The 12929-nt window shown below is 44.5% G+C and overlaps 2 protein-coding genes across 6 annotated transcripts in view; one reads left to right on the forward strand and one right to left on the reverse strand.

Annotated features, from left to right (window-relative positions):
• Positions 1-6300, reverse strand: part of ARL6IP5 (ARF like GTPase 6 interacting protein 5) — a 24740-nt gene extending 18440 nt beyond the window's left edge. Inside the window, exon 1 of the mRNA XM_007105919.4 lies at positions 5854-6300. Coding sequence (XP_007105981.1) covers positions 5854-6029 — 176 coding nt within the window. The 5' untranslated portion in view covers positions 6030-6300. The remainder of the gene's footprint in view (positions 1-5853) is intronic.
• A 203-nt stretch (positions 6301-6503) lies between these two features.
• UBA3 (ubiquitin like modifier activating enzyme 3) overlaps positions 6504-12929 on the forward strand; it is a 30777-nt gene continuing 24351 nt past the window's right edge. For 2 of the 5 annotated variants that reach the window (XM_024124157.3, XM_055079937.1), the window contains exons 1-2: positions 11433-11490; positions 11677-11718. In XM_024124157.3, the coding sequence (XP_023979925.1) occupies positions 11471-11490; positions 11677-11718 (62 nt within the window). In that variant the 5' untranslated portion in view covers positions 11433-11470. Of the gene's footprint in view, positions 6639-11432; positions 11491-11676; positions 11719-12929 lie in introns of those variants that run through there. The other 3 variants (XM_024124159.3, XM_055079938.1, XM_024124160.2) reach the window with 2 other exon arrangements.

Consider the following 12929-nt stretch of genomic DNA (forward strand, 5'->3'; position numbering starts at 1 on the left):
CTGAAAAATCTGAAAGAGAAATCAAGGAAACACTCCCATTTACCACTGCAACAAAAAGAATAAAATACCTAGGAATAAACCTACCTAAGGAGACAAAAGACCTGTATGCAGAAAACTATAAGACACTGATGAACGGAATTAAAGATGATACAAACAGACGGAGAGATCTACCAGGTTCTTGGATTGGAAGAATCAAAATTGTGAAAATGACTATACTACCCAAAGCAATCGACAGATTCAAGGCCATCCCTATTAAACTACCAATGGCATTTTTCACAGAATTAGAACAAAAAATTTCACAATTTGTATGGAAACACAAAAGACCCCAAATAGCCAAAGCAATCTTGAGAAAGAAAAGCTGGAGGAATCAGGCTCCCAGACTTCAGACTATATTACTATACTACTTCAGACTATACTGACTACAGGAATCAAGACAGTATGTTACTGGCACAAAAACAGAAATATAGATCAGTGGAACAGGATAGAAAGCCTAGAGATAAACCCACGCACATATGGTCACCTTATTTTTGATAAAAGAGGCAAGAATATACAATGGAGAAAAGACAGCCTCTTCTATAAGTGGTGCCGGGAAAACTGGACAGTTACATGTAAAAGAATGAAATTAGAACACTCCCTAACACCATACACAAAAATAAACTGAAAATGGATTAAAGACCTAAATGTAAGGCCCGCCACTGTGAAACTCTTGGAGGAAAATATAGGCAGAACACTCTACTACATAAATCACAGCAAGATCCTTTTTGCTGTGAGAAATGGAAATACAAACAAAAATAAACACATGGGACCTAATGAAACTTAAAAGCTTTTGCACAGCAAAGGAAACCATAAACAAGACAAAAAGACAACCCTCAGGATGGGAGAAAATATTTGCAAATGAAGCAACTGACAAAGGATTAATCTCCAAAATTTACAAGCAGCTCATGTAGCTCAATATCAAAAAAACAAACAACCCAATCCAAAAATGGGCAGAAGACCTAAATAGGCATTTCTCCAAAGAAGATATACAGATTGCCAACAAACACGTGAAAGGATGCTCAACATGACTAATCATTAGAGAAATGCAAATCAAAACTACAATGAGGTATCACCTCACACCAGTCAGAATGGCCATCATCAAAAAATCTACAAATAATAAATGACATTTTCGATGATCACAACTGAAGGGGAGGGCACTTTTTTTTTTCCAAATTATGTTTTACTAATAAAACAAGTAAAAACTGATTTATCAATCTTCACATAGTAGAGAGCAGAGATGGTGCTAAACATCCTACAGTACACGGGACAGTCCCCTACAACAAAGAATTCTACGATCCACAATGTCAGCAGCGCCCAGGGGGAGAAACACTACAGAAGGGTATTTCACCAAATTTGCAAGGGCAATATGAATTAGCAAAGAGTCTGAATTCTAAACTTTTTAAAATTGAATTTTTACACCATAGTAATCCTAACCAATATGTAGTAAGCATTGTCAGCAATCACCCAGTTAGAATCACTCCAGGAGCATGTTGCTGTTATGTGCTGGCATGCTGCTATGTGCTTCAAAATAATTTATTCCGTTAAGTACGTTAAAAGTTGCCCCCGTGATCACGTTGAAACCTTATGTTCATTTATTTATTCTTTGCATTCGCCAGCTAAACATCTGTTGTATTGTAGGCCTTGGGGATACAGGGAATAAAAATAATGCTAACCACAACAACAAGAAAAAGAAAAAGATAATCACAAACAAAACCCACAGGGACCTCCCTGGTGGTCCAGTGGCAAGACTCTGTGCTCCCAATGCAGCGGGCCCGGGTTCCATCCCTGGTCAGGGAACTAGATCCTGCACGCATGCCGCAACTAAGAAGTCCGCATACCGCAACAAAGATCCCACGTGCTGCAACTAAGAGGTGGTGCAATCGAATTGACTGATTAACTAATTAATTAATTTAAAAACCCACAGTCTCTGGCCTCAAAGACTCAATAGTGCAGAGTGAAGACAAGTGAAGAGACGAATTAAAAGCCTGTGGGGTAAATACCAGACAAGATATGAGCACAGGTGTGGGGAGTGAGGGGCAAAATCCTGTAGGAGAAGCAGGAGTAGATGAGTAAGTTGGGAACTGGTGTTTGGGTGGATGGAGCTGCTGAGATACAGATGCTCTCTGTGTTTCTCCTTAAGTCAATGATAACACCAACAATGATAAAAATAATAATGAAAACTCCAAAATAAATTTCGTGAAGCAAAAAGTAGGAGCCGGAGACTGTTCTAAGAAACTTGCCTATATTAACTCCGATAATCCTCAGAAAAGCCCTACAATGCAGGTACTATCATTAGTCTCACTTTACAGATGAGGAATCTGAGGCAAAGGGTGGTTCAAGTGACCTACCCAAGGTCACATGGCTAGTGACTGGTAGTTGGGATTCTAAATTTACTTAACCAGGCTCTGGTGCTGAAATTCTTAACCACTACTTTCTACGCTGTGAAGAGCCAGAAGATATGGCAACTGTCCCCTACAAGGACTATTGGCTAAGAGACTTAGACTTAATCTAAGAGGCAGAATAGATCTCCTGAGTGGAAGTCATATGCCTGGGAAACCATGCTTTTAGGATGAAGACCAAACTTCTAACCATGGATTAGCAGGCCCTGCCTGATCAGGCCCTCACGCACAGATCTATCTCTATCCTAATCCCTCTTAATCTCCATCTTGGTCTGGGCAGCCCTTCCGGGTGTTTTGGAAGGGCAGTCTTCATGAGCAGGCTTTCTCTATCCTTACCCAAGCCACTTTTCAACTCAGAAGTCTTCAGACTTGAGGCTAGAGCCCTCCAACAATGACCTGGCGGTCCCTTCTGTCCAGCAGGGGACGGCACCATTGAAGAAGACACTTCCAACACAGTCCTTTCCCCGGGAAACACCCAGGCCACATTTTCATGCACACTCTACCAAGATATCATGAGAAACCATCAGATGCCAGTGGAGAATCCAGTCAAACAGCCTCCAGCACTGTTCTGACCCTCCCATCTACTGACATCACCAAAACAGGAGAGTTCTCTTTAGAATGAGAAACGTTCTGGCATCAACTAAGCCTCCCTGACCCTGAAGACATTTGGTTTCTTCCAGCTTTAAGATACTACAATTCCAAACCTCATGACTCATTGGAAGATGGCATAGTAGTTAAGAGTCTGGGGTTGTGACTTTGAGCAGTTCATTTAAACTTTCAGAGCCTCAGGTCTAATAATAACAATAATAATAATGCAATAATAATATCTCATCTCATTGGGTTGTATGAGGGAATTTGCTAAATTACTTAGCAAAGTACCTGGCACACAGAGCACTCAATAAATGTTAGCTTTTATTATTATTAAATTATAAAGGAAGAAAAGTGCAATCTGGAAAGAACTACAGACTGTGCATTTGTAGATGTATAGGAAACAGTTGAAGATGTCACACCAGGTTTTACTGGGGTACAGAGGGAATCCCACACTTGGCACACAATTTTCAAGACAACTTACTAGCCTGTATCTTTTGTAAGTTTTTAAAGATAAGATTAATTAAAAAATGAAACGGTGGGTGGGATAGGGAGGGTGGGAGGGAGACGCAAGAGGGAGGGGATATGGGGATATCTGTATATGTATAGCTGATTCACTTTGTTATACAGCAGAAACTAACACAGCATTGTAAAGCAATTATACTCCAATAAAGGCATTTTTTAAAAAAGAAATGGCTATTTTTCACTTTCACTTTCAAAAATTTGCCAATCCCCATCTCCTATTTGAAAAGGGAAATAGGAAGGGCCAACACCCCAAACTGCCTGAGTTAGTAGGCTAAGACCCCACAATGAAGGAGCTATATTTAGTCAGGGGGCCCACCCCTGGCATTCATAGTGAAAAATGAATTCCATCAAGGTAGCAAGGCTGCGGGAGCTTGTGTCTGATCTGGGCAGTACATCTTTTTGAAAAGCAAGGTTTTTGCTTTTTTTTTTTTCTGTATATTTGATTGGTCTGTGTCAGATCTTGCCCTATATCTAGCTTTGGGGGAGTGGACCTCAAAAAAAAAAAAAAAGAAAAGACCCCATAGCTAGACGACCAGGTAAGATGCCTTTACAAAGAAAAAGAAAAGAAAAAGAAAGCAAAACAACAGAGGCAATCCAATTTACCAGTGATTTTGTTTTAAAGAAATTTTTTTATTGTTCAGAGAAATAAACCTTAAGCATAAAGCTAGGGGAAGGTTCAGAAGGCAGCTGCTCCAGGCCTGTTCGACTCCAACTAATTTTAACTTGGCTGCCCTATAATTCAGAGTCGGTTCAGAGCCCATGCTGTCCACACACCAAGCCATTCTGAGTTGGAAATTCCTTAAGCAACACATCATGAGGATCTGTGTAATTGTCTATTCAAGTCTCACAAATGAGAGTCCACTTCTGCATGGGGGCAAATATTCTGAACCACACCCAGAAACTGAGAACTCTCCCTCTCCCCCCTGTGCTGGGTATTTGGTCCTACATCTTCTCAACAACTGTCACGCGCCCTTTGGTCAGGATTCATGTGTGATTGATCTTGGTGTGCCCAAGCTTGGCACAGAGAAATGACTCAATAAATATGCCAAAGAACAGCAAACCAACTACAGAAACCACCCTATTTGCCCTTTCCCACACCTTACAAGTTTAGATTTTTCCTTTCTCCCAGGCCAGCTTGCTTTTTCCCTCTGTGTTTGCTTTCAAATAGAAATGCCATACATTTCTTTGATGGCAAGTGGGTTTCTTTATAAAGTCTGAGGGTGCTTTTTTCTTTAAAGATGCATGGGATCAGCAAGATCTAGAAAATCACCACCCATCTCGCAAAAGTGAGTGAAGCATTTCTTTTCTTTCTTTCCTTTTTTTTTTTTTTTTTTTTTTTGCGGTAGGCGGGTCTCTCACTGTTGTGGCCTCTCCCGCCGTGGAGCACAGGCTCCGGACGCACAGGCTCAGCGGCCATGGCTCACGGGCCCAGCCGCTCCGCGGGACGTGGGATCCTCCCGGACTGGGGCACGAACCCGTGTCCCCTGCATGAGCAGGTGGACTCTCAACCACTGCGCCACCAGGGAAGCCCCGAGTGAAGCATTTCTTAAAGGATGAACTACAAGAAAAAGTGGTTTCTAGAAGAACAGGTGTTGTGTGAAATCGCATATAACAGAGGACACAATTTTAAGATCGGGTGTGAAGATAAAGTGACCATGCCTGGCAACTCCTGGAAGAAAAAAGAGCAAAAGGACACCGTTTCTAAAGTCATGGCAGACTTCACCCCACACTGGGAGATGCGCCACCAGGCTACACCCACCCTTTTGCTCCCAAGCTCAGCTTTCCCGTACAGTGTGGCAGGCATTAGGCAGAGAAACCTATAAAGAGAGTCGCCTCTCTGATGCCCCTTCTACACTAACACCTCAGAAGGCAGAGTCCGGATCCACACCCTGGCGCCCCAAGCCTTTCAGGGCGGCGTCCGCCCCAGCCAGCCCCAGCATAAGGTTACACCACTTTCCTCTTTCTTCTTATTTTTAAGAGACTGGGGCGCTACAAATATCACCCCCAGCAAAAGCGTAATTGGGGCACAACGGGAAAGAAGTCATTTTTTTCTTGCCTGAGGTTGGCAACATTTCCTCACCCCAGGACCCCCCATCGCTCTTCAGCCCGAGGCGCGGAAAAAAAAAAAAAAGGACCCCCAGATTGCTGCGGCCTCGCCCTGCGAACAAGTTTCCACTGGTTTGGCCGCTTGCAGTTATCAGGACAGGAGCTGGTCTTGGAGAGCGTTTACGCATCCCGGGATCTTGCACCAAGAGCCCACTCGGTACTGTCCCCGATCAGTGCCCGGCTGGGGGACCCCACTTACCCCACAACGGAAATCATCATGGCAGCCACCACCAGGTAGTTGGTCTGATAATAGAGCAGGTTGCTCACCACGCGGTTGTTCCATTTGGAAATGTCCCTGAAGTCCGGCCGGGCGAAGCGGTCAGAGCCTGGGAAGAAATCGTCCCAGGCACGGAGCGGAGCGATATTCACGTCCATGTCTCGCTTCCCAGCTTCTTGTTCTTTGCTTCTGGAATCTGGCGGCGGCGGCGGCGGCAACCGATCAGCTGAGCTGGGTTAAAGATGACAGCGGCTCTGGCTCGGTCGGCTCTGCGGTTGGCGACCAGAGAAACAAAGGAAATTGGGAGCGGGCGGGCGTTTCTTCTCTTCTTTACTTCTTGATTGGTTCTAAGTGGTTGGTTACAGGAAAACTGGGGGCCCGCAACAGAGCGAGGAGCAGAGTGCAAAACAAAGATGAAATGACAGAAAGAAATCGGCAGAAGTCCCCTGTCTGAAGAGAAGTGGCAATGCCTTCCCGGGCAGTCCGAATACAGCCTGCTTTAAAATACCCCTTTTGAGGGTCTAATCTATGAATGTCGTCTGGACTTTAAGGACAGTTTTTGCAGCTGTTCAGAAGTCGATCTAAGTGAAATGGAGTGGAAGGCATCTATAGTGTTTCTGGAGGATGAGCTGGTTTTGAAAATTAAGTAGTTACTAACCTTTGCACATCCGAATGCAATTCACATGTTTCTCTGTTTCACCATGAGTCACTATGAGTGAAATCAGACTGGCAAAATGGGAAAAAGGACGTGTAGAACGGAAGGGCTGGTTTGTTCTTTCATTTTTCTTCTTTGTTCTCTTATCTCTGTTCTGTGGGGGCAAAATTATACAACTACTGTGCTGGTCTGATGAAGTGGGCACTCTGGTCACTTCAGCCCTGAGCTGAGCATGTTGTTTACGTTTGAAACTAAACAATGATCTTCAGTGAACTAATTGTTCTGCACTCAGTATTTTCTGGGCAGAAACGTGGATTCGACTCCAGAAAAAGCTTTCTTAGTTTTTTTCTTTCTTTCTTTTTTCTTTTTTCTTTTTTTTGGCTGCATTCCGTCTTCGTTGCTGCACACGAGCTTTCTCCAGTTGCAGCAAGCTGGGGCTACTATTCGATGCGGTGCACGGGCTTCTCATTGCGGTGGCTTGTCTCGTTGCGGAGCACGGGTTCTAGTCGCGCGGGCTTCAGTAGTTGTGGCCCGTGGGCTCAGTAGTTGTGGCTAGCTGGCTCTAGAGCGCAGGCTCAGTAGTTGTGGCGCACGGGCTTAGTTGCTCTGCGGCATGTGGGATCCTCCCAGACCAGGGATTGAACCCGTGTCCCCTGCAATGGCAGGCGGATTCTTAACCACTGCACCACCAGGGAAGTCCTGCTTTCTTAGTTTTATCCTAATATCTGTGAACATCTCTAAGGGAGCACAGTATCTTAATATCTATGTGATAGCTTTGTATCTCAGCCCAAAGAACTGCCAAGAGATGTATTAGTTGTAAATTTCCTCTAGGGGTTCTGAAGAGTCATCTTTTTTTCAGTTAAGGGGCTGGTTGATAAAGTAAACCTCCTTTTATCAAGATGCATAAGAATAAAATATTTTGGTTAATTGTGTGGTAGGCAGATTTCTAAGATGCTAGCATGTAAGGTAACGAAGTCTTTAAACCTTCAAGTGGTGCTGTTTTTAAAAACTGAATTCACTTTCCTCAGATTACCAATTTTCAAAAAATTGGAAAGCCATAAAATATACGTAATGCAAAGTCTAGAAGACAATTTGATTTCCCTTGATGATTCAGAAGACAGTTAAGAAAATTTCAGTGACTCTAAGAAATTACTTCGGCCACTGGTGTTCAGGAAAGTTTGGTGATTGAATCCAATCGCTAAGATATAGCCTAGATCAGCAGTCCCCAACCCTTTTGGCACCAAGGACTGGTTTTGTGGGAGACAATTTTTCCATGATGGAGTGGGCGGATGGTTTCGGGATGATTCAATCGCATTACATTTATTGTGCACTTTATTTCTATTATTATTACATTGTAATATGTAATGAAATAATTATACAACTCACCATAATGCTGACAGGAGGCGGAGCTCAGACGATAATGTGAGCGATGGGGAGCGGCTATAAATACAGATGAAGCTTTGCTCGCTCAGTGGTCCGTGACGACTAGATGACGCTTTTTAAATAAAGTTTAAAATGTGAAAATGTTCCTGAGCTCTCACATTTTCTTGATTCTGGAAAAACAGGAAGGTTTAAAGTCAGAGAGAGCAAAATTAGAGTCCTAGCTCCCTCGTTGCTGGTGAATGACTTTGGAGAAATTAATCTCCTCCAGCCTCAGTTTCTTCATGTGTAAAGTGGGTGTAATAGGAACGTCTGCCATACAGGTGAAGAGAAATAAAATACTGGATGGGAAGTGTTTAGAGTATAGTAATTGCACTTTGTTAGATACTACTGTTACTGTTATTAATCATAATACAGGACTTGATTCATCTGTATGGTATTAACACTGCTTTAACCTGAGTTGTTTTCTACGCTGCTATAGTGAACATTCACTGACCTTTCTCTATCTAGTTGCAATTTTATTGCTATGGTTGTATCCGGATAGACTTGATAGCAAAACAAAATGTTGAAAAATTTCACTAGGACGCCAACAGATATTTTGAGTCCTTTCCAGGTGAAAAAGGTGAAAAGAATGCAGTCTTCTTGTGCCTTCAAGGATCTTGCAATGCAGTGGAAACCTAAACTTAAGTACAAGACAGTGAGAGGAGTACTAGATAGAGGTGTGCCAGGACTTGGTGCTTAGTTACAGGAAGTCAGAGGGTGGTGAAGAATTCCTTGGGGCTTAAGAATTTCAAGAAGCTGTGCTGTGGGCAAGCTGAGTAAACGATCTTGGTCCAGACCAGTGTGGGAGCCCCAGTAGGACCCCATTAGGAGCTGTGACCAAGAACTTTTACCTTCCAATTGCTCAGGACCGCATGACCATAAGTTGTCAAGTGTGTGTTAGTAATAATAGCATTACTCACTGTTTGTAGGCAAATGGTATCCAGTAAACATTTGTTCAGTGTTTTTTAATTTATTTGTTTAAACCTCCAAAGAGGTTTAAAAACAAAGAAATGAAAAAAATCTGGATATAGCTGTATAGAGCATGATCCCTTTCTTCCTTGCTCCTAAAATATTAACCATCCTTCTCTCTCTGGTTTAACTATGACTTTTTTTTTTCCACTCCACATTTCTACCTTTATCGGAAAATTATTTAAAATAAAAATGAACACATGTGGAATCCTTACTTTATTTCAGGCTCTGTTTGAAATGCTTTTAGTCAGAGCTCTTTGCCATCGTTCATTCAGGGGGATTGGATTCAACATAGAGCCTTTCTGGGGCTCTTCTGTCCAAATCTGTGCTTCTGAATAGGACCACCCAGGATATTTATCTGTCTGTATATAAACCATAGTGGATAATCTAACAGTCTGTGCTATAGTCCATTTAAAATGAAGTCTGCTGCAAGGTTTTGCTTGCATGTCTCTGTTACTGTCCTTAGTGGCAAGGACAGGTGGCTATTTCTTATCTGTCACTCTGAGCCAGTGGGAGTGCCTGGTGTCATCTATCAAAATACCACCACAGTGAGTCAGGGTGTTAGTCCCAAGGCACAAGCAGGGCCAGATGCCTTTGCAGACCTCTTCCTGGGCCAGCCCCTTTCTGTGCACGGCGGGCCTCAGCTTCCTCCTCACGAAGTATGTGGGTTTGGACCACGTGATCTCCAAGGCACCCTTTGGTTTTTACCATTTGAGCGGGTTGTGATGCTCACTGCTGCAAATGGAAAGGTCTCCTAAAAGTAGCATTGCTGGGCACCCAGCACTCATGAGCCTGTTTTCTTTTTTTTTTTTAATTTATTTTATTTATTTATTTTTGGCTGTGTTGGGTCTTCGTTGCTGTGTGTGGGCTTTCTCTAGTTGTGTTGATGGGCTTCTTGTTGCAGTGGCTTCTCTTGTTGTGGAGCACGGACTCCAGGTGTGCAGGCTTCAGTAGTTGTGGCACGGGGGCCCAGTAGCTGTGGCTTGCGGGCTCTAGAGCACAGGCTCAGTAGTTGTAGCCCCCGGGCCTAGCTGCTCTGCAGCATGTGGGATCTTCCCGGACCAGGGCTCGAACCCGTGTCCCCTGCGTTGGCAGGTGGATTCTTAACTGCTGCGCCACCAGGGAAGCCCCATGAGCCTGTTTTGAAAAAGAACCTTAGTAGTTTCCATCTGCGGAGGAGCCTAGGCAAAAAAAGAGGTTTCTTAGTTGATGTTGAGACATGTGACCTGGAGAGAGGCTGGTGTTTCCTGTTAAGTACTGTAGACTGTGAACTCTGTTCCTCCCGTTTACTGCCTGGCACTGACTTTCAGCTCAATGAACACTATTGACTTAAACCTTATTGGGGGATAATAAAGGACAAAGAGGAGATTAAATATAATAATTTATTAATAGCAGCTACATTTACTGAGTGCCTATCAGGCTTTATGCGTTCATTCCACTTCAGTGGTTCTGAAGCTTTATTTTGCACAGAACCATCCAAAGCTTAGTAGAAGGTTGGGGGTGAGGTCTGAAAATTTGCATTTGTAACAAGTTCTCTAATGACGCTGATGTGGCTGATCAGGGTTTATATTTTGAAAACACTATGGATTTCATTTAATTCCAGTCTTACAAGGTAAACATTATCATCCCCAGTTTACAAATGAAGACAGAAGTGCCCAAGGTCTCAAAGTTAATCAGTGGAGAGTTAAGGATTTAAACTGTTTCTTCTGACTCTAAATCTCATTCTTGTCCGACTCCAAGAAAGGATATATATATATATATATATATATATGCACACAAGTTTTTTTGTTTTTTTTTGTTTTTTGTACGCGGGCCTCTCACTGTTCTGGCCTTTCCCGTTGCGGAGCGCAGGCTCACCGGCCACGGCTCACGGGCCCAGCCGCTCCGCGGCATGTGGGATCTTCCCGGACCGGTGCACGAACCCATGTCCCCTGCATCGGCAGGCGGACTCTCAACCACTGCGCCACCAGGGAAGACCGCACACAAGTATTTTTGAACATGGTTGTTTTTCTGTATCCAGCCATCCAAACAAGCACACGCATGCACGCGCGGGGACACACACACACACACACACACACACAAACACACACAGACACACACACACACACACACACACGCACACCTATCTATCTACCTACATATCTACGTATCTATCTCTGACTGTGGAAGAAAGTATTCCAAAATTCTATCACCATTTATCTTTAGGTGATGATATGCTTTGCATATACATAAATTGTATAAACAAATAATGTATTACGTCTGTATTCTCACACAGCATAACATTATACACTAGTTTTCTCTAATTAAGTGTATCTAATCAAGATTTTAATTACAAAGAAGTGTTTGAAGCCACGGGAGCCTGGCACAGGCAGCCCCACTAGCCCTGCTTCCTCCCCTCCTTCCCCGCCCCTTTGTAGTCCCCGCCCCTTCGCCGGCCCCGCCCCCTTCGCCGGCCCCCGCCTCCTTTGCCGGCCCTGCCTTCTCCCTCCCGGCCTCGCCCCGCCCCTTCGCTCCTCCCGCCGTGGGGGTTCCTGGGAAGAGGCGGAGAACAATATGGCGGATGGCGAGGAGCCGTAAGTACCCGGCCTCTGCAGGCGCCCCGGGCCGGGCTGGGTTGTGAGAGAGCGCGGCGGTGGGCGGTCGTCGCCTCCACCCGGGGTCCCCCCCACCCTCCGCCCCGTCCCCTCGCCCCTCATCCCCTCGCGGCGCCCAGTGTGTAGCGTGATGCTGACCCTTCTTTTATTCTCTCTTTCTTTTAGGGAGAAGAAAAGAAGGAGAATAGAGGAGCTGCTGGCTGAGAAGTTAGTGCTGCCGGGAGGCCGGGGCCCTCTCCGGGGACCCCCGCCTCCCCCCACCCCAGGCCTAGGGGACCAGCCGCAGCGGGCCCGGGGGGCTGGGAGGGGGGCACCCGGAGCGCAGGCTGCGCCGCCTCATCCCCCGACCCCCGCCCGCAGCCCCAAGGGCCCGGCGGGCCCTCCTGGTGTCTGTCTCGGGCGGGCGCCAGGCCCGAGTAGCGCGCACAGATCCCGCGCCGGCCCGCCGGGGTGCTTGACTTAAAGGTCTTGCGGAAGGACCCTTGCGCCCCCCTCTTCCTCCATCCCAAATTGTCAGAGCCGTGACCTTGTGAGAAGGGAATCTTACTAAAACACATGAAACGGACACTAGGCCGTTTTGGGCCTTTCGTAAACACTGAGGCAATAGTATTAATTGCAAACTTTTTATGAGAACTTTATGTCAGGTATTGTACCAAGCACTTCAATCATTTGTGCAAAATCATTGGCTCTTGAAGGGGAGTGTTGACTCCAAAGAGCTTATTTTCTCCGTTAATTACACACCTTATTTCATATCAGATGCTTAATTTTGTGCAGGTGAGACAGGTTTAAAAGAAGTGTTTTCCACCCTGGGCAACACCACATATTTTTTCTTCCTCCTTACATGGGAGGGGAAGAAAGTACTCTTGCAGTGGGCGTGGTGAGTTAGTATTAATTTCTGGGCCAATTCCCAGTAGCAGGGCCTTAGAGTCTTTAGGTATCTTCCTCAGAAAGTTGAATTTCAATTGCAAGAGGACTTGGAACAAGTTTAGTTTCACATTTCTTTCCACCTTTCATTTCCTTTCCACTTTAAAATGACAGCCTCAATTTGAATATTTACTATATACCAAGTATTGTACTAAGGCGTCTATGTGGATTATCTCTTTATCCTCATTCTGACCTTAAGAAGTAGGTACAGACAAGCTACAGATGAGGTTTATGACTGTTAAGTAATCTGCTCAAGGTCACAATGCTATTAATTGTGGAACCAAACCCAGCTGTGACATCAAAACCTATGGTCTTTATTGCTAGGCAATACTTGGTCCCTTTTGTAAAAATAGGATATACTAATATGTTTGAAGGTAGAAATTGTGAGATTATAGGAAATTTGAAAATTAAAAATAATCACAACGAAACATGATCTTGCAATGATTAGAAAATACATGTATTTTGTTAGAGGAGTCCCTCGTTACTCAATTGTA

This window comes from Physeter macrocephalus, chromosome 18, assembly GCF_002837175.3.
Source record: "Physeter macrocephalus isolate SW-GA chromosome 18, ASM283717v5, whole genome shotgun sequence".
NCBI classification, from domain to species: Eukaryota; Metazoa; Chordata; class Mammalia; order Artiodactyla; family Physeteridae; genus Physeter; species Physeter macrocephalus.